General features: G+C 57.2%; 2 protein-coding genes across 5 annotated transcripts in view; one reads left to right on the top strand and one right to left on the bottom strand.

Moving 5' to 3' along the window:
• Positions 1-2,935, top strand: part of RILPL2 (Rab interacting lysosomal protein like 2) — a 9,618-nt gene extending 6,683 nt beyond the window's left edge. For both annotated transcript variants that reach the window (XM_081122628.1, XM_081122629.1), the window contains exon 4: positions 1,367-2,935. In XM_081122628.1, coding sequence (XP_080978754.1) covers positions 1,367-1,397 — 31 coding nt within the window. In that variant the 3' untranslated portion in view covers positions 1,398-2,935. The remainder of the gene's footprint in view (positions 1-1,366) is intronic.
• A 766-nt stretch (positions 2,936-3,701) lies between these two features.
• KMT5A (lysine methyltransferase 5A) lies at positions 3,702-19,621 on the bottom strand. Of its 3 annotated transcripts, none has more exons than XM_081122624.1 (8): positions 19,593-19,621; positions 14,788-14,915; positions 13,555-13,711; positions 10,449-10,668; positions 10,007-10,094; positions 6,967-7,026; positions 5,587-5,777; positions 3,702-4,707 (listed from the first exon to the last, which is right to left on the bottom strand). In XM_081122624.1, the coding sequence occupies exons 1-8, from the start codon at positions 19,600-19,602 to the stop codon at positions 4,497-4,499; spliced, it is 1,065 nt and encodes a 354-aa protein (XP_080978750.1). In that variant the 5' UTR covers positions 19,603-19,621; the 3' UTR covers positions 3,702-4,496. The 3 variants fall into 3 exon arrangements, with proteins under 3 accessions (XP_080978750.1, XP_080978751.1, XP_080978749.1); XM_081122625.1 differs by lacking the exon at positions 19,593-19,621 and adding an exon at positions 15,162-15,381; XM_081122623.1 differs by lacking the exons at positions 14,788-14,915; positions 19,593-19,621 and adding an exon at positions 15,162-15,382.
• Positions 19,622-20,039: the final 418 nt, after the last annotated feature.

The following is a 20,039-nucleotide window of genomic DNA, read 5'->3' as shown; positions in this document are numbered from 1 at the left end:
CCCACCGGGCATTGAACCGCCATCTCCTGGATCCTAGGTCGACGCTCAACTGCTGAGCCACGCCAGCTGGGCGATTTTAACTATTTACAGGTGTATAATTTAGTCGTCGTAAGCACGTTTACGATGTTGTACAAACCATCCCACTCTCCGTTTCCAGGACTTTTCCATCGTTTCATCCTGAAACTCTGTGCCCGTTAAGCACTAGCTCCCCCTTTCCCCCTCCTTCCAGCCCCTTTCCACTTTCTGACTGAATTTAGCTGCTTCCGGCACCTCGCAGAAGTGGAATCGTACAGTATTTGGATGTTTGTCCTCCTCCCGCTGATGGGGAGCGTGGAGGGGCTTAAGCCGAGGGAGGACAGCTCTGCATAGTGACAGGGGCGTTCGGCTGCTACCGTGGGCTGCAGGGGGCAGCGGGGAGGCCGCTGTGGCTTGGCCTGGGGCGGCAGTGGAGGAGATGAGAGCGGTGGGGTCAGGGACGTGCTTGGGGCACAGGACTGAAATGTAGCAGCTGGGGGAGGGGGGGCTTGAGAAAACTCCCAGGTTCCTGGCGTGAGTGACTGGGCGGGCGTGAGGTCACTTCCGGAGACTGGGCCCTGGGGTGGGGGAGGGGAGGATGGCTGAGCACTAGCCCCCGGATCCAGGCGGGCTCACGGCAGCCAGGCTGGCAGAGCTGCCACAGCACTCGGGGAGCCCGCCTTCCACAGGGAGCAAGAGCCCAGGTCCTGTCACTGACTTGTCAGCGCCCCCCTGGGCCATCTTTGCGCTGTCCTGGTAACTGGAAGCAGCGCTGGGCTGTCCTGTGCCATCAACCCCAGGCATCACTGTCCCTTTTCAGAACTTGGCACGTGAGGCGGGAAAGCGCCCGGCGTTTGGTGTCCACCTCTCAGCCGATAGCTTTATGTGTCACCTGTCTTACCCAAGAACTCACGTAAACCTTTACTTTTGCAAAGACCTGTTTTACAACTGCAGGCGGCATTGAGAAGTTATTGCTTCCTCTACAAGAAAACCACCTAAAATTAAATAAAAATTTTAAAAAGGTGGCCGAGTCCGTCCGTCGGTACAGCGCAGTGGTTATGTGGGCTCTGGGTCCGTGGTTTTCTGCGTGACCTTGGGCCTGTGATTTGACCTCACAGAGCCTCAGTTTCCTCATCTGTACCAGAGGGATGTTGGTTGCGCTCACCTCCTGGAGTCGTTATGAGCATGAAAGGAGCTGATGAACGAAAAGCCCCCAACGAGCTCCTGCCTGTCCATCCTGAGCCCCAAGTAAATGTCTGAGTCAGTGGCCTGCAGGCGCCGCTTACAGATTCAGCAGCAGTCCTGTGGCCCCCCCTCGTGCTGTTCCGTCTGACCCCCCCTTTCCACCCAGGTTCACCTTCCGATCGGGGAAGCAGATGTAGATCTAAGGCCGCGGCGGTTCTCAGACTCCAGAAGACAGCACACCAGGAAGCCTGCGGGAGCCACTCTGTGCCACGCAGACACCCCCACCGCACCTGCTCACTGGCTTCCCCTCAAAGCTGACTGCGGAGCAAGGAGGTGAGGTTCTCTCTGCATCGCTGTCTCCCTGGCTGCAGAACCAGACGCCCCTGAAGGCTTGGCCAGGGCAAGGCAAGTGGCACCAAGAACTCAAGAAAGCAGAAGGAAAACTGTAAAATAAAAATATTTAAAAAGAGGATCCTGAGTGCAGCGGGGCACCACCTGCCCACGCCCGCCACGGAGGGGCCTGGGCGCTCTGCTTCTCTGGTCCAAAACGGGACCTCGATCTCCGCTGGGTGGCATCCCTGCATCAGCCCACAGGGAGAGGGGAGAGCGCCCGGAAGTGTGATGTCGACATTCCAGTGACTTCACTGATGTTTAGTGACTACCTGACTTTGCTAACGCAACTTCCTTCCTTTATGAGATTTTTGTATTGAAGTAAAATGACTTCCCTGCTTTAAGTCATCTCTTTCGGGGCCCCGTGACACCTTCGCCCCTCAGGGCCTCAGTTTCCAGACCTGTGAGCCGGGTGCGTATGTACATGCTGGTGTGTGCGTGGTGCATCTGTTCCACTGAATCCAAGTGATGTGCCGTTTTTTCGTGTGTTGGCGTGAGAGAGAAAAATGCTACAAACTATAACATTAAGACATCATTTGAAGGCTCATTTTGATTTCAGAGGTGTTAAATGTGAAAAAATGTGCATTTAGGAATCGAAATACAGTATATAGATAGCGGGTACCTGCCTGCCCTTCCCCAAGAAACTAACGAGCCTGGGTCCTCAGTCAACACCGCTGGTTTGCTGCGGCAGGGATCTTATTTATTCTGTAACAACTCGGGGAGACGGGACTGGTATTAACCCCCGTTTACAGAGCTGGAAACCAAGACGACAAAAGGCTGAAGCAGCTGACACGAGGTCACGTGGCTAGGAGGTGGTTGCCCAAGGTGCAAACGCAGGCCCGGACTCAAAGACGTTGCTGGGACCAGATGTTTTGCCTGTAAACCAAGGACTCAACCCCCAGTCCCAATCGGCCTCCAGTGCCTGGGGCTAAGGAAACAAGCTACCCACCAAGGGCGGACAAGTGGGGTGTGCGGTGGGGACAGGGACCTGGGCAGGCAGGAGGGGCGTCCAGCACGTGGCAGGCGCGGTTGGTGATTCTGGCATCAGGTCTAGTACGTGAGCAGTGACGGTTACGGAGCTCAAATTGATGCTCACCCTGGCTCTAACGGTTCAACGTGGCTGAATCTCCTCCCTCACCAGACCCCATGGCCCCTTATACAAATGAAGTCTGTCCCGCAGGGGGACACCCGCCAAGACTGAAGACTCAGACTGGGATGTGACCCTTTCGTAAAACCCAGGAAACCCACCCCTCCTTTCTCCTGCCTGCACCTTGTAAAAAAAACAAAACACACACACAGGTGGCCTCGCCTGGCAATAAATATTTTAATTCTTGTTTCATTTTTATGATGACAAGTAATTTTCAAGTTTATTTCCTTTTTTTTTTTTTAATTTAAATACAAAGCTAAACCACAAACAGGTACAACCGAGACATCGTATTTCACATTGACACGCTCCGTCGGATCCTCCTGCCACCGGCTGACCAGGCAAGTGTGGGGTGGCGGGAACTTTCCTAGGTAGCACCGTCGTGAGGGGGACGGGGGCGGGGGGAGCTGGGGCACCAAGGTTGAGGACAGGCGCTCACACCTGTCTCCGTTCACATTTACCTAGGACCAAGTAGGGGGCAGGAGGCCCCGGGCCGTGGCTCCAGAGCCGGGGGGGCCCCTGGACTGCAGGCGGCCAGTGAGCATGGGTCCCTCTTCCGGAGGGAGGAAGCTACCCACTCACCGCTCCCGCCGCCAGGCCGTCGAGGCGAACTGTCCCCCCAGCCTTGAGCCCTGGGTGCGGCACCTGCCTGCTTCCCTGGGGCGGGGCCCGCATGACAGGGCCCAGGGTGGTCGGACCGACAGCCTGACAGCAGATCTGGACCTTTCAACCCAGCAAAGTTGGGTCGGGGTGGGGGTGGGGATTGGATAAGTAATTTCTGGTCCCACTACAAAACTTTATTTTTGATTAGAATAGAGTACCATCTCAAACCTCTTCTATAAAACCAAACAAACAGAAAAAGCCAAACCCAAAGTAAAAGGAAAAACAAACAAAAAAACCGCAGCCACTCCACTCACTTTAAGACCTATATACATGTAAGTTGTTTTCTGTGGTTTTTTTTCTCTCTTTTTTTTTGTCTTTTTTGTTTTTTTTGATTTTTATTATTTTTTTTAAAATAAATTCAGTGTTCACATTTCTATAAAGAATCACCCCGGTTTTGGGAAGCCCTGGCCTGGCGGGGCTCACTAAGCGATGCTTCTCCCTGCCCGCGTCTACTCTGATGACCCGCCCTGAGGCTTCGAGGTGCCCAGAAAAGCGGCAGCCCGTGGAAGAGTAAACCTAGGCCCGGGCCGCCAGGTCAGCAAGCTTTCGAGAAAGCAGAGGGGAAGACTGACTGACTGCGAAACCCTTTTAAAAAATATTCATACACTTCCGTGTGCGCCTGTTGAGACGTCAGGAAAACAAGAGCTTGGGAGCATCCCGTCCAGGCCGGCGGGAGGCGGCATCCAGGAGGCCGGCGGGAGGCGGTGTCCTCGCGGCCGCCTGAGCTCGGAGGGATGAAGGAGTGTGGGGAATAGTCCTGGCTCTGCAGCCAGAGGCCGGAGTGCCCCCCAGCTTCCCAGTTCGTGTCCGACTCTCTCCTCTGAAGCCTGCATGCGCGGCGGGAAGCACAAACGTTCGACTTGTATGCAAAAAAGGTACAAAAACAACTAGAATATAAAAGTTTTGGTAATATAAGGCCATCTGTTCAAGTCCACCTTGGAAACCTGTAACAGATATTTAAATACTACAGTGAAAAGGCATCTTAATATACTTTTTAAAAAACATCTGAAGTAATCTGCTAAGATTAAGTGTGTAAAAAAAAAAAATCAATTCCCTTTGAGGGCACTTTTTGTCCATTGAAGAGGGGGCGGGGCGGCGGTTAATGCTTCAGCCAGGGGTAGGCTTCGATGGAAGCCCGGCTGCGGTCCCCATAGTCGTACAGGAGCTCCTCCCCGGCCTCGATGTCGCGGGAGGCGATGAGAATGAGGTGAGGCACGCCGTCGATGTCGTGCAGTTTGGTCTGGCAGTTCCCACATTTGCTGTGATTGATCAGTCTTCCCAAGCGATTCGTCTCTCTGGTGGCATCCACGCTGGTGGGGAGGGAGGGCGACAGGGGATTATTAAATTGATCAAGAGGCTTTTGAACCCAGCCAGAGTTGCACTTGCTCTCCACCCTGGTGGGACGTCAATTTATGGCCATGTTTTTTGGGAAAGCAATTCAACTCAAAAAATATTTGTCTTTAGGAGCTGAGAGAGGCACCGGGTGGAGTGTGTGAGGCAGGGGGCGGGAGGAGATGGGAATGCAAAGGGCTCTTTGTGGAGGCCCAGAAGGGAACAGCGGAGTCCTGCGCAATGAAGAAGTGAACCCAAGTCAGCTGGGGGGGGGGGGCGGGCAGGGGGCGGGGAGGCTGCGCGAGTGGGGGGACAGAGAGTATGCGAACTCTGTGCCCCCTGCTCAGTTTCGCTGGGAACCTAAACCAGCTCCAAAAAGTAATGTATTTTAAAAAACAAAACAATCAACTACCACTGGCCATTTGGAGAATGGAGCACCTAGTGGTTTCGAGAGCTGCCCTGGCCAAATGCCCTGAGTGGGGGAGGCCAGGTGAGCCTTGGAGCGGTGGTCACATGACTAGTCCACAGGTGCACCCAAAGGTGAAAAACAGGAAGGGGATGGAGCCTTCACGGCGTGGCTCAGAGGTTGAGCATAAACCTATGAACCAGGAGGTCACCAGTTAAGATTCCCGGTCAGGGCACATGCCGGGGCTGCAGGCTCGATCCCCAGCAGGGGGGTGGCAGGAGGCAGCTGATCAGTGACGCTCATCATTGATGTTTCTCTCTCTCCCTCTCCCTTCCTGTCTCTGAAATCAATAAAAACATTGAAAAAAAACAAAACGGGTAGCCAGAGCCACAGGATCGGGTGCGCGTGCCCTTGGCCTGTCCTCTCTGCCACACAGCTCTCACGGACTTACCAGTAGGTTTTACTAAGATACTGGAAATAGTACATGTAGCAGCCGGTGGAGGGATCTTGTGCGTACAGAGCCTCCCGCTTCCTTGCGTCGGTGATCTCGATGAGGTCCCCGTGGTACTCCACCACAAACTCGCCCCGGGAGAACTGCTTGGTGGCGATCACGCCCCTGCCTTTGCCATCGATGAGGTCGATCTGTTGGGAGGTGACCGGAGACAGGACAGAGTTAGTTCGTAACAGCCACAGACACCACCGTGCTTGGCCGGCTCGGGACCTGGGGATTGCACCATTCGTGTAAACAGCTTTCCTGAGGTGCACCGTAGAACTCACTTACTTTACGTGTACAGTTTGATGCATATTAAATGCACACAGGGGTACAACTATCACCTTGTGCCCGTTTGCAAAGCACTGTCTCATGAGAAATCTGCTAGGTGGGTGTCGCCCCATTTTGCAGGTGAGAAAACTGAGGATCAGAGAGACAGAGCCATGTCCAAGGCCATGTGGCTACGAAGTGGTGAGGCACGGACTCAAATCCAGGCAGCTGGCCTTTTCAGAGAAAGAGGAGGACCCAGGTTCGGAGTCTCTCCTTCAGGCCACAGCTGACCCTCCTGTGGTCAGTTATAAACGCAGTGGGAGGCAGCTGCTTCAGGGGCCCAGACGTAAGTGCAGACCTCCCTAGATGGTGGGTGGAGACTGAAGCTTTCTGACCCGAGTCCCAGCCCAGACCCGCCTGGCCACCAGAGTTCCTCTCCTCTCATCCACCCAAATGTGTTTGAAATTTATCAAGAGAAAAGCAAGTTTCTTGGGCATTGCCATTTCCCAGGAAAACAGAGTTCAGGGAAAATGTATTCGTTTCTCCTTTCAAAAGTTTCCCCTTCCTCATGGTACCTGTGAGAAGCCAGGCACGACAGCTCCCTATTCTACGATCCCGTCTGTGTCAAGTGTGCAGAACAGGCAAATCCACAGACAGAAAGCCGACTGGTGGGTGCCAGGGGCTGCGGGGAGGGGGGCTGGGCGTGACTGCTAATGGGGACAGGGTTTCCGTCTGGGGGGGTGAAAAGGTCCTGGACGCAGACGGGAGATGGCTGCACACACCGTGAACGCGCTCAATGCCACTTTGTTGCATGCTCTGAAATGGCGAAAGCCCCAAATTTTATGTTACGTATTTTACCACTGCTAAAAATACATTTCCTTGGGATAACATTTCATGCGCAACGTCCACTTAAGTAGCCTCACGAGATGTACCCTTAACAATGGTGCTGGCATTTGGCCCCGTGACGACCTAACAGTCCGACCAGTCAGTGGCCACTGAAGGGCCAAAGTAGCAACGCAGTGTCCCTCTGACCTTAGGCCTCCGCTGCCACACGGGGCCCACCGCCCTTACCTTCATTCCTTCTTCCTTCCCACTCTCGATCAGCTCGTCCAGTCTCCTCCTTTCTTCAGACTGGGAAGAAAACCCAAGAGGCACATCAGCCTTCCTCCCAGGCCACGCAGGAGCCACCAGGGCCACGCCACAAGGTCACCCACAGCCGGCTTCCGTGACATCATTGGCCCCCAAAGATGCCCAAGGCCCCCAACACCCCCATGCTTTCCTCATCGCCCATCTGTTGTGGACAGTTTGCCACCTGGGGTTCCACTGGACCAGGAGGGACACAGGAGTGGCCCACGGCAGAAGCGGGTTGCAACTAGGTTCTGTTTGGCCCGTGCAGTGTTTTAAAACATATTTGACTCGCCGACATCTGAAATCAGGACTCTGACTCAATGCAGAATCAGCCGGGGCTGACTAGACGCTGCGCCTATGGGACAGGGCGTGGGTGAGAAGGCCTCCCACCCCAAGGAGTCACCACCACCCTGAATGGAGGAGCTGGAGAGTGGGTGCTCCCTGGTCCCAATGCTCTGTCAGTGCGCAGGGAGCTGAAGGGAGCTGTACAGAGACAGAGCAGGAGCCCAAAAGGCACTTCCTCGGAGAAATTTCCCCAACTACCGTGGCCAAGGCAGCCTTAGCTTAGCTGCACTGTCAGACCACTTTGTTTCAGTGTTACTGTCAAGGGGCTGTCTGAGGTTATCTTGCTTTTTGGTTATCTTTTCATAATCTCCATGAGTACAGGAGCCTGTTCTTGTTTACTGTGGCATCTCCCGACCTAGAACAGTGCCTGGCACATTAGTAAGCCCCCAAAGCAACCACATACACACACATGTGCACACACATGTATACACACGCCCATCACATACACAGACAACCGCCACGTTGAATCATTAGCTGATGACAAGTGAGCAGCCCAGTGAAGAGAGGTACAGCGGGCTGAGTCAGCGGGAGTATTTGCAGTAAAACTGGGGCAGGCGATTGGGGAGTTTCCTGCCGTGGGTGAACGTGGCACGGAGGAGACGAGCTGAGGAAAACTGGGACCAACCAGCCTGATGCCCCGAATGCAGAGCCAAAGAGATTGGGTTTCATTCCAGAGGCTCCGTGGTTTGGGGCATGCAAACAACCAGCTCGAGGCTGCCTAGGCCCACAGGGATCCCAGAGGCACAGTGACTGGGAGGGGGCAGAAGTGAGACATCCCAGCAGGCCCAGGGCTGGGCTGGGCATGAAGCCAGGGCACTGCCAACCAGCGCAGTCCCTGCCCCAGTGCTGGCTGTGACCCCACCCACAGCCAGGCCAACCAGCTAAGAGCCCGCAGCAAAGAACCCCAAGCTGTTTGGGGCATCTCTCGGAGGCCCAGTTCCCACCTTCTTACCCTGGACCTGGACCCCGGACTCTGTCCCTGGACCCTAGAGACTCTGGCTCTGGTCCTGCCCACATTGTCTCTAAACTCAATGATGTGGCTGCCAGGCTTTTAATTTCAGTTTCACCCCTGGCTCCCCACACCCTTCTTTATGGCTCACCTGCCGGATCCCTGGGTTCTGATGCCCAGAAGGGCAGGACAACACCTGGCCCACTGCCTGGCCAGCCACCACCTGGCCCCGGTGTTCCCTCAGCAGCGCCAACGCAAACAGGAAGGACACAGCATGGCTCTCAGTCCAGTGACTGTGGACCGAGCTGCAGACCTAGCTTTGGGGAAGCCAGTGCCCAGTCCCTTCCGCCCATCTGCTGCAGGCTTAGCGGACCCATGCCACGTCCCCATGCAGCCTTCAGTCGCCCAGACAGACAGGCCCATTTTTTTATTAACAAGGCCAGCTCGGCTGCCCCACCCTGCAGCCCCAGGGCCTCCCTGTGTGGGCACGCTGCAGCTCCGACTGCGGCTGGGAGGTGCGCGCTCCGGGCCTGGCACCGCCTGGCCCTCTGCAATGCTGTCTTTCACAGGGGCCCAGCCCAGCCTCCCACTGCAGGCAAACACTACAACAGCTCCTCCTTGGCCCTAAGACACCACCTTTGTAAGAAAATCAAGCCAAAGCTGCTCTCGGGGGGGGAATGAATCGACCCCTTATTTTGTTTTTCTTTTAAGTGAAGCCTTATCAATTCAAAGAAAAATAACAGAGGAGGGAACATTAGATTACTGTACCTGTACCTACAGATGTAACAAAAAATGCTGACAGGGACTGATGCAGCCGGGGGCCCCCACCTCTCGGTGGGGGCAGCAGCTCTGAGCACTGCCCCTCTGCCAGGAGGCGGCTTTGGGGTGCGGGGGAGCCGCGGGGCTGCCCAGACACCCGAGTGGAGGGAAGCACAGTGGGCGGCAGGCCTGTCCTTAGAGAAAGGCAGCAGCCACGCCCGCTGCATCAAATACTGACTGAGCCGCACACGCAGCATCTGCAAACACAGCGGGTGGGCCCCCAGTCCAGCTGGCCTTCCTGCCTGCTTTCCGCGTGTGCCCGAGGACCAAGGCTGGGTGGCAAAGAGCAGGGAGGAGCCTTGAGAAGTGAGGACGCCGGGGAACACAGCGCCTACTGTGTGCCGGGCCCGGTTCTAAGTGTTCTATGTACATTAAGTTCTTTAATCCTCCCAGTGACCCCTAAGATACTCCACTACCCCATTTTACAGAAAGGGCAGCCAAGGCACAGCGTGGTTAAGCTGCTGGCCTGAGGTGAGACAAGCAGTAAGGGGCTCCCAAGCCACTGCTCTTTAAGCCTCGAGACACGACATGGGACCTGGACAACAGAGAGATCAGCCTCCGAAAGGACACACGGCCTTCCCCACGTCCCAGGCTCCAACGGCCCCGCCAACAAGCCCTGGAAAAGCTGCCTTTGGGATAGCGCCTGACTCTCCCTGCCACATGCTACATGTTCCAATGCTCCTTCCCAGAGGCACCCTAACCAAACTGCACGGTGACCCTGAGCGTTGCAATAATCCCCGCTAGACCAAGGAGAACACCAAGGCCCCAGGGTGACACAAAGTAAGCCCGGGTTCGCGTGCCGAGCACTGGAACTGCCCACTGAACTGCCCGGCCCCTCCGAAGGCTGGAATGAAAACCACAGGACTCTACCTGCAGCTCAGCCTTGCTCTTCCTCGAGCTCCTCCGCACAGGGTAGAAATCCGTGAGTTTGCGATTCTGTTGCGTTTTTCCTTGAGCTCTGGGGTGAGGAGGAGGGAAGAAGAGAAAACCACACTCGAACCCAGGAGGCACACAACTCCTGCGGGGTGGGTCCCCAGAAACGAGGTCACCGAACACCTGTGCGCAGGGCAGCCTGTGGCGCCGGAGGCCGGCTGCCCCTCTTGGAGGGGAGGCGTGGGGAGGGGAGGGCCCCCGAGCTCAAGACACGTGCCAGACTGAGATGCTGGCAAATGATGGTGTCCCCGGGGGTGACTCCAGGGGTGTGAGCCTCAGTGGGAGAGAGCCTGGGAGGGTGGCCTGCCCGACCCTAACCAGCTCCGCCGGGGCCAGAGAAACCAAACGCCGTGCGCCGGGGGCGCCAGGAGGCACTTACTTTTTCCGAGGCGCCTGCTTGCCCTTGACTGCCTTCTTCAGGGCTGGCTTGGCGATGGCTGCACCGGGGGAGTCACAAGACGAGGTCGGAGTTTTTGGAGGTTCTGCTGCTTCGGGTTTTTGGTTTGGAAAAGGTGCCAGGGGGCCCCTCCTGGCGTCTTTGATCTTTAGTTCCTCAGCCTTCATGCTGCCTCGTATTGCGTTCCCAGTGTTTCTTTTCTCTGCAGGCAGAGGTTGGAGAAGGAGGTTTATTCTAGGTGCTGTCTCCCAGTCTCTAGACTGTCGGCTGCAATCCAAGACAGGTTCTCAGAGAAGATGGGGGTCACGGGTGGGGGGGCAGCGGTGCCCTCGCCTGGTAAGCCCGGTGTCCACCAACGACTGGCTACCAGGGGAGAGTCATCTGGCTTTAGTTTGTGACCCAGACACTAGGAAGGGCTTTTGGTCTTCTGCATTTTTTTCCAGCTTTTCTGAGATATAACTGACTGCCCTGGCCGGGTAGCTCAGTTGGTTAGAAGGTCGTCACCATGCGCCAAGGTTTGGGTTTGATCCCCAGTCGGGGCACATATACGGGTCAACCAATGATGCATAAATAAGTGGAAGAGCAAATCGATGTTTCTCTCTCTTTCCTCCACTTCCTCTCTCTAAAATCAATCAATATATATATATATATATTTTAAAATAAGATAATTGACAGAATGGCTTGCAAGATATTTAAGGGGACCCGGTGGTGATTTGCTGTCATATACACTGTGACGGGACCTAGGTCATTAACACACCTAGCCTTTTGCACCTATATGAGGGAGAGACCCTGAGGCAGAAGCAGCACAGATAGCAACCCTGGCATGAGCACCCGAGCAACAGCTCCCAGGAACTGGGCTGCAGACCCCAGGAAAAAGCTAAGTTCCTAAAGAGCAGGCCAGCGTTGGCGCACAGGAACGGGCGTGACGCGGGGCCTCATCCCCAGGAGCCGCCTGCTGCGTTTCAGAGTCCCCGCCTTTGAAGGGGCCGAAGCCCAGCATCCACAGTAGTTCTCAGCCTGGTGCCTGGACATTGGTCAGGACATTGCAAGGGAGGGACGTTGAAAATGATTTGTTACTAAAACAGCCCTGGAGTCCCAGTGCTGGACTAGCCATGTTTTAAAAAATTATTTACTTTTTAAAAATAAGTAAATAATAAGTAAATAATACGTGGTTAGTAGGAACATAAAATGGGGCAGTCACTTTGGAAAAGAATCTGATGGTTCTTCAAAAAGTTAAACATTAGAGTCACCATCTGACCCTGCAATTCCACTCCCAAGCATCTATAAAGAGAATTAAAATTGCGTGTCTACATAGACACCTGTGCGTGAAGGTTTAAAGCAGCTTATTCCTAATAGCCGCCAAGCGGGAACAACCCCAACGCCCATCAGTTGATGGATGGGTAAATAAAATGTGGTCTGGCCACAGGATGGAATATTATTTAGTCACAAAAAAGAATTAAGTTCTGACCCATTCTAGGACGTGATGCTGAGTGAAAGAGACCAGGCGTACTGTAGGGTTCCATTTACAGGTTGTGTCCAGAACAGGCAGATCCACAGATACAGAAAGTAGACTGGCAGGTGCCTGGGGCTGGAGGAGGTGAGGAATGGGGTGTGACTGCTAACACTGGGTTTCTTTGGGAGTGATGAAAAATAACCCCCTCAAGACCCCTCCAGACGGTCCTCGCTCCCTGACACGCTGTGTTGAGTGGACCCAGAGGGAGTTAAGGCCAGGGCATCGTGCACGACCCTAGGTGCGTGTGGTGCCCGTGAACATCAGCTGTCACATCAAGGCGGAAAAAAGGCTGAGTATCAAGGATGAGAGACTGGCCCTTGGGGTCTCCTCCAAATTTGGCCCAACGTTCTATTCGTTGCCATTTAGTAACACTATGAGCCAAACAAGCTCACCAGTGCACCATGTCACCACTGAGGACCATTTACATTCCGCCCCATCCCAGAAGGGACTCGAGAGAGGCTGACCACATTCAGAGAGCCCCTCCCACAGTCCCTACGAGGCAGGTGCTACCGGTACCAGCTGCCGGCTATGCACAGGCTGGGACACTGGAAGCCTAGCAGAGGAAGGGCTGCCAGGGGGAGCGTTTCACAAAGCCCTTTGGCATCCAGGCATTAACTGGTCTTCAGAGTAGCCACGTTCTCCCACGTTACAGATGGGAAAACTGAGGTTTAGAAAAGAGGAGCCACCTGCCCAAGCCACCTCCACGTAAGTGGCAGAGCCAGGGTTAGAACCCAAGTCTTCTGAAGACCAACAAAACAGTATCACCCTGTGCACTGGGGCAAATCAAGCTGCGGCTGGCTCCTGCCCCTGGTTCTCAGCTCTGGTCCCAGAGGCTGGGCTAACCCATCATTTCTGGTACTTTTTGTTAATAATACAAGGCCTCCTTGTACGGAGCTGCCGGTGGTCAGGGTTGCGCCTCTTGAAGGCAGTGTTTAATAGAAGAGCCCACGCTCCCCCATGCCGCATGGAAAGGGAATATTTGGGTCAGAGCAAGACTTCCATGAATTTTCGGCTTCTTTTGCGGGGCCAGACAGAATTTTCAATAACCGTACACTTTCTTGTTCAATATTTAAACTCACTGCAGATTATGCTGCTTGGGAGAGCAGCTCTGAACACTCGAGTGGAAAGAAACTTTAGAAATGAGGTCAAGGCCAGCTCATAAAAAGGGAAGGAAGTCAGGTCCCGGCATTCACACAACAGCCAGGACTGCAGGCGCCTGGTCTGTGCAAACTAGACTTGTACCTTCGACACTTCTTGCACCTGTGAGCCTCTTTAACTGCAAGTCAGGTGCGTTATTTCTGTCATACGGCAAGATAATCAAGCTTGGAGGGCATGCCAACTCCCGTGAAAGCGGGAGAACCTGTCGGACCGACAGGGCACACACCCGGGGATGGGCAGCTCTTTCCTGTGTCTGCCTTTCTCAGCAGCAAGATAGAAAAACACGGTTCCTTCGGCACTTGGGTGTGAAAAGGCTGGGTAGAAACTTAACATAATATAGATGCATAATTACGGAAGAGAGAGGCTTTGGCAGCCCGACCAGCTGCGGTCGGAGCCAGGGCCATCTCGGCAGCTTACCTTCCCGTTTCCTGTAGATCCCGGCTAATGGCTTCCCCTGGCATTTGACTTCGTGATGTACAACCGAGTTCTCTTCCTGAAGAGGGGAACGTATTCCAGAGCATTTGTTCGGGCTCATGTAGGTGTAGATCTTGGACTGCCCGGTAAACACATTCTCCTAAAACGACAAATGCATATTCTGAGAGGTTTCAAGAAGAAGATTTCCGTAGCGTTCAGCCGAGAAGGGGCGAGCGGAACGCAAAAGACAAAGACCCCGACATCATCATCTCTCCAGAGCAGGGCTGCCGCGGACGTCAGCCCCGGCGAAGCAGTGGGAGGTTTCGAACCTCCCAGGTCCGAGTCGGGCGTTTCCTGAACATATGTGGTTCTCTAACTGCGGTCACCAAAGGGACATCTGGCGAGCAAGAGAACCAGCTGTACACAAAGGTCTACCTAAGGAGGAGATAACCTACCCGCGGCAGGGAGGTCAGAATGACCCGGAGTAAACAAATTTGGACTTTGAAGGGCTGGCCTGCTGGATACCGGCTAACTCAGGGCAGGAGCTGCGGGGACTCCAGCATAAAGAAACAGGCCTCAGGGAACCTGATGAACCACTCCTGGGTGCCAGGGTCGGCTGGCAGGACTTACGGCTACAGCCTGGGCCTCCTGTGGGCCCAAGCCCGGCCCCTCTCTAACGAAAGCCGCCCAGCAGCCTCCCAGGACCTGGGGCCGGGCTGCGGCTGGGAGAACTCTCCGGGGTCACTGTGGGTGGGTGGGGAGCGGAGAGCTAACGAAAGCAGGGCCTGGTGCGGGCGCACCGAGGGCGGTCCCTGCGCGTAAATGGCACCTTGGCGGTGAGGAGGAGGGTGGGGAGGCCAGGTCCCTGCGGGTGTTTCTGGGTGTGGGGCCTCTCCAGTGCGTAAGCGCGGCCGGGAGGGGGGCCCGTCCCCGGGGAGCGGCTCCGAGGGGCGCAGGCAGGCCCCCGGCCCGGGCAGCGCGGCCGCCTCGGGGGCAGCGGGGTCTCCGGGCGGCGCGGGCCAGGGAGACGCAAACTTTCCCGAGGTCAAACCCGCCGGGGTCATGGCGGAGGAGCGCGGACGCCACTCCCAGGCAGGCGGCGGAAAGGAAGCCGCCGGGCGTCGCGCCCGCATCCCAGCCCCGGGCGGCGGGCCGGGCGGGGGCGCGGGCGAGCCCACGTGCGCGGCGCGGGCCGGCGGGGGCGCCCGAGGGGGTGCGGGGAGGGTGCCTGCTTACCCCGTTGGTGCGGGGCCTCCCCGGGCCCCTCCGCTCCACCATCTCCGGGCCCGGGGCCGTCGCTGCCACCGCCACCGCCGCCGCCGCCGCCGCCGCCTCCACCGCGCGGGGCTTGGACATCTTCCTGCCTGGAGAGGGGGACCCGGGGAAGCGGGGGAGGGGCGCTCAGGGCGCGGCGGGGCGGGGAGCGGGGCCGCCCGGGCCGGGCGCCGCGACGGCGCCTCCCGCCATGTTCCGAGGGCCGGCGGCGATGGGCCGCCCGCACCGCCGGGAGGCAGGGGCCGGCCGGCCGGGACCGCGTCGCCCTCCCGCCGCCCGGCCCGGCCGGGCCCCCCCGCGCGCCGCCCCCCCGCGGCCGGGCCCGACACACCCACCTGCAGCCCGGCCAGGCCCATGGCGACGCGCCCCGCGCCCTCGCCGCCGCCGCGGCCCGGCCACCACCGCTGCCGCTGCCGCTGCTGCTGCTGCTGCCGCCGCCACCAGCGCCGCCGCGGCGCCCCGGGGAAGGGCCGACGGCGCCCCACGGCGCCCCCTTCCCCCATGGCCGCGAGGCAGCGCCCGGCACCCGCGCGCCGCGGCAGCCCGGCCGCCGGGACCGAGCACGCAGGGGAGGCGCGCTTCCTGCGCGGGCCCGCTCGCCGCCGCCCGCCTCCGGCTCCGGGCGCGGGCGGGGCTGCGGGCGGGGCGGGCGCGGGGCGGGGCGGGCGCGGGGCGGGGCGGGGCGCGGGCCCGGCGAATCCGGCTCGGGCGCGCCCCCTCGCGCGCGCTCGGCCACGCGCCGGGCCCGGGCGCCCAACCGGCCGGCGAGGGCCCAGGCTCGGCGCCCGCGGGCTCGCCCCCCGCCCGGGCGCGGGCGTTTCGGGAGGCCCGTCCGTGCCAGGCGCGAGCGGGGCCCGCGAGGCGTGTCCATGGGCAAATTGACGCCTCCCCGCGACCGCATCGGGGCCAGGCCCTGGGCCCAGGGGAGGTGCGGGCCTTGCCCCAGGCCACAGACCCGGGGAGTGGGAAACCCGGGCGCCCGAGCCAGGCTGTTTTATAAATGGGAAGTTGGCGGGGCGCTTTTCGTGGGTAGTTCTCTCCTGCAGACCTCACCACCGCCCTGGGAAGGCGGGTGCTATTGTGTTGCTCACAGAGGGGGACATGAGGAGGCTGCCCAGGTTCTCAGAAAGAGAACTGACCCCGGGCTACACTCCCAGGCACTACCCTGCGCGGTCGGAGGAGAGGGAATTACGGCTGGGAGGAGCAGATGGGTTGCAGAAGCGGTTAGCAAGTCCCCAGGGCCTCGCGCCCCCGCCCCCACGCCCCGCGGGAAAGTGCAGGGCAGGCAGGGGTTCCAGGAACTGGGGCGTCTTATCTCCGCACAGCTCCCTGCCCTGTGCCACGCTACTGCAGTCATGGGGTGGGAGGGCCCCGGCCAAATGGTCCCTGTATTTGTGCAAAGTCAGATGTCAACAAGACACCTCGGGCCACCCCGCTGTTTAGGTCATGACCTGGGAGCGAGGATCGGGTTTCTGTCCCTGCATCAGCCCCAGGGGTGCTTTGTGACCATGGCCCAGTCACTGTCCCAGGCTAGGCCTCAGCGTCCTCACGGACAAACAGCAAGGACCTTGGATTCCATATCCCACCACCCAGGGCACCTTCCAGAATCCACAGATGAAACAACGGGCTGTGGCTTTAAGGAGCTACAGTACCTCCCCTTAGAAGGGGTAAGACTCAGGACGATTACATGGCCCGACAGAGCTTAGGAAAAGCCTCCCGGGCCAGCTCAGGCTCTAGCATCCTTCAGGCCAGGGCTGGGGAACCGCACCGGCACCCCCACCCTCCCGGGGAGGAACTCTGCCCACTTGAACACCAAGAGTGAAACAGAAGCCAGGCGGAGGAGCCATTTGAAACAGTGTCCGTCACATCTGCAGGGCACAGAAGGGTTGCCGTTGCCAGGCTGTCATGAGAATCGTGGTTTGAGAGCAGGAAGCAGCTGCTCAGATCACCTTATCCACCTCAGGTACTATTTTAACCCCCACCCTACACACACACACACACACACACTCATGGCCATAGCGTTCTCTATTTTAGGCAAGGGCAGGGGATATATGAAAGTACAAGTCTAGCGCCCACTCCTCTCACCTCTGCACTCTAGAACCTAGAAATTGTAACACCACCCAGCACATGTTGCAAAACACTCTTTCCTTTCTTTGTAAGGAAGGTGCTCATATGTACCCGTCACAGACACACCCAGCAGCAGGAGTAAAAACTCTTCATGTTGCCCAGGATCTCACAGAAACAGAATTCGACGGCAATGATACCAAGAGCTAACCTGAACTGACTGCTTACTCTGAGTTGGGCCCTGCAATAAGCCGCTGTTCAATTAAACCTTCCCAACCGTTTACGAGAAGGTACTATTCCTGTTTTACAGCTAGAGAAACTGAGGCTCGGGGAAGAGGACCGTCACCGGCCTAAGCTCTGCTCTACGAGGGTACTTTACCATGAAGATTGTCTACTGAACTCTGACACTAACAGAGCAATTCGTTCATTCTGCAAACACCTACTTTGTCTCGGGCCCTGTGGTAAGGACACAACAGTGAACACAGAGACCGACGGAGCACAGTGAGGACAGAGGGGACAGAGAGGTCAGTGGGGCCCTACGGGCCATGGTGAGGACTGTGGATTTGATCCCTAAGAGCAATGGGGAGGTTTTGGGGTACCGGGAATAGCGAAAGTCACATGATGAAAATCTGTGTTCTTGGGGACCACTGTAAGCTGCTGAGGAATGATAAATTGGAGATGGCAAAAGTGAAAAGAGGGAGACCAATTAGGAGGCCATCTGACAGTGGCAGGGGAGGTGGACTGATCCTCAGACTAATACACTCCAGGATGAAAGTATTGACATGATTGTAAAATCTCAAAATCAGAGAGGAGTGGCCTGGTGTCTGAACCTTTCGTTCCTGTGACCCAGGGGGCCTCTCCCAGTGAACTACAAGTTTGGAACAAAGACCACTTTTCTAGAAGAAAAAAAACCTGGCCCCTCATTTGAAGCACTATAAATGATTTGATATTTATGACACCAAATGCACAATTTAGTGGTTTGCCAGAGCGATGCAGCCTGAGAAATAAGTAACTACTAATTGGGGGGGTGAGTGAGACAGTGGGGATCACTAACCAATAAACTACGGAGGTGGTATGAAGCCTGCCAGGGTAGGAGGTGGGAACACTGGTCTTGCTTTGGCTAATAGAGGTGCGGTGGAACCAGCAAAGGCACAGCATGGCCAGAGTCCAGACAGTGACTTTGGACTCCAGCTTCCACCTCTGAAAAACGGAAATAACAATTTGTAAAAATTCACTGAGATAATAAAGTGTCTGGCCCTTAATGGTAATTACTAAGTATTGGTAATTATTAAGTATTTTTGGGCCCATCTTAAGTATTTAAGTACTTTGATGGCAAAGTGCTTAGTTTTGTTTCCCTGCCTCTCTGCCATAGATTAGTTAAAACAAACTTTTTTTTTTTTTTAATGCACCACTGTTGAAACAGGTAGTTTAAATGATTTTGCTGTGATGGGAAGGTGAATCGGGGAAGCATACTTTTATTTGAGATTTGTCGGATAAATTAGTTGGATACTATTAATATGCTTTTAGATGCTTAACACTTTTCTGTAGAAAAATACCCGTCTTACTGCCCTCTGTGGGCTGAGTTATTAAGCTCTTTAACCTGAGGTTGGGGGGGGGGCGCCTCATTTCCTAATCAGCATCTCGGTAAGCCTTGTCCCAAAAGACCCTGGAGGGATGCTGGGAGAATCAATCATGCAACCGGGCGAAGGCCTGAAAACCAAAGGGGCCCAATACACACTTGCTGAAGGAATCCTGAATCCTTATTGTGTTTATTATTACTGCTATAAGGAGCAAACGGCATCACGGCCGGCCAGTTCCTACTAAAATGCAGGGCCTTGCAATACTGAGAAAAACGTAAAGCCTCAGCTTCCTTTTTTTTTTTTTTAAAAAAAAGGGTCATCCTAGTCAACAGTCACGCTCAAGTTTTTGCATGAAGGAGACAGAGCGGCTGGATCACTTTGCCGCATGACGTGGGTCTTACTGTCCTGACAGCAAACTAAGTGGAAGGAAGGACCCGGGGCAGGGACGTCGCCTCCTGCCGCTGCGCTGTCCCACCCGAGCCACCTCCGATGGGCAGGAGTCCTGAGCAGCCGCCCCGGGAGGTGCCAGGGGGCCCGTCTCGCCCACCCCAAGGTGGGCCCGCGGGGCCGGTCGGGGCGGCGGGGGCGCAGCGCCCATCCCGCGCGTGGGCACGGGAAGGAAGGCACCTGCCGCGCGCTCCCCTCCCGCGCGCTCCCCCGGCGCGCTCCACGCGACGTGGGTTACCCACCCGCGCCCTCGCCTCGGGTCACCTCCTCTCCCGGCGAGAGCGAGCCCCGCAGCGGGAGAAGCCTCGCCCTCCCCCGTCTTTGCATCAATAACCACCATTCCCTGGAGGTGACCTGCGCTTGTTTAATTTCCAAAGAGCTTTGACAGATGGATCCGTTGCGTCGGGAGAGGCTGGCCAGCCGGGCGCCCACACTTAAGAGAGGGGGAAACCGAGGCACGGGAGCGGGAGGGGCTCCTGGGGGCCTCGGGGGTGCGGGGTGCGGGGCCTGGAAGGTGCCGCAGTGCCCCCCATCCCCCATCCCCCGCGTCCCCACGCTCCGGGCGAGCAGCCCTCAGGAGGGTGCCTCCCCGCCGGCGCTCCCGTCACCCCGGTCCCCCCCTCCAGCGCGACCCCCCGCCCCGGCCGCCCAGGCGCTGGCGACCTGGGCAAATACCTCTAGCCATGTTCCCGGTCTGTCACCGCCTGGGATCTCCCGGGAAACGCAGCTTTCGAAAAAAGTTACAACTGTAGCCAACTGCTCGGCGGAGCACCGGCTGCTGCCCTGATTGGCGCCGCCGCCCGCCTGTCCCCGGGCCGCGCGCCGTGATAGGCGCACGCGGCAGGGGAAGCCCGCCCTTCTCCCCGCCTCCCCGGCCGGGGGCGGGGCGAGCGGCCGCACTTTCTACAAACGCTTTCGGGACAGGTCCCGGCGGAGGAGGGGGAAGGAGGGGGGTTTAAATTTTACCGTCTCCCTGCGCTGATTGGCTGCCGGGGAAGGACAGCCGCGCTCCCATTGGAGGAGCCAGACTCCGCCCCCCGCACGGCGCTGAAGCTCCGCCTCGGGAGGCTTCGTCACGTGATTGCAGGACCCAGCCCCGCGGGGACCCTAAGGGGGACTTCG

This window comes from Miniopterus schreibersii (genome assembly GCF_964146895.1).
Source record: "Miniopterus schreibersii genome assembly, chromosome: 20".
Lineage (NCBI taxonomy): Eukaryota > Metazoa > Chordata > Mammalia > Chiroptera > Miniopteridae > Miniopterus > Miniopterus schreibersii.
Note: the sequence above shows the minus strand (reverse complement) of the source record. Positions and strands in the feature narration are given on the sequence as shown.

Excerpts from the sequence above, each read along its gene's own strand:
- KMT5A (XM_081122623.1), bottom strand. The coding sequence starts at position 15,329 with ATGGGGGAAGGGGGCGCCGTGGGGCGCCGTCGGCCCTTCCCCGGGGCG. Across the intron at positions 7,027-10,006 it reads AGAGCAAGGCTGAGCTGCAG|TCTGAAGAAAGGAGGAGACT; the intron begins GTAGAGTCCTGT and ends TTTTCTTCCCAG. Across the intron at positions 4,708-5,586 it reads TATCTTAGTAAAACCTACTG|CGTGGATGCCACCAGAGAGA; the intron begins GTAAGTCCGTGA and ends CCTCCCCACCAG.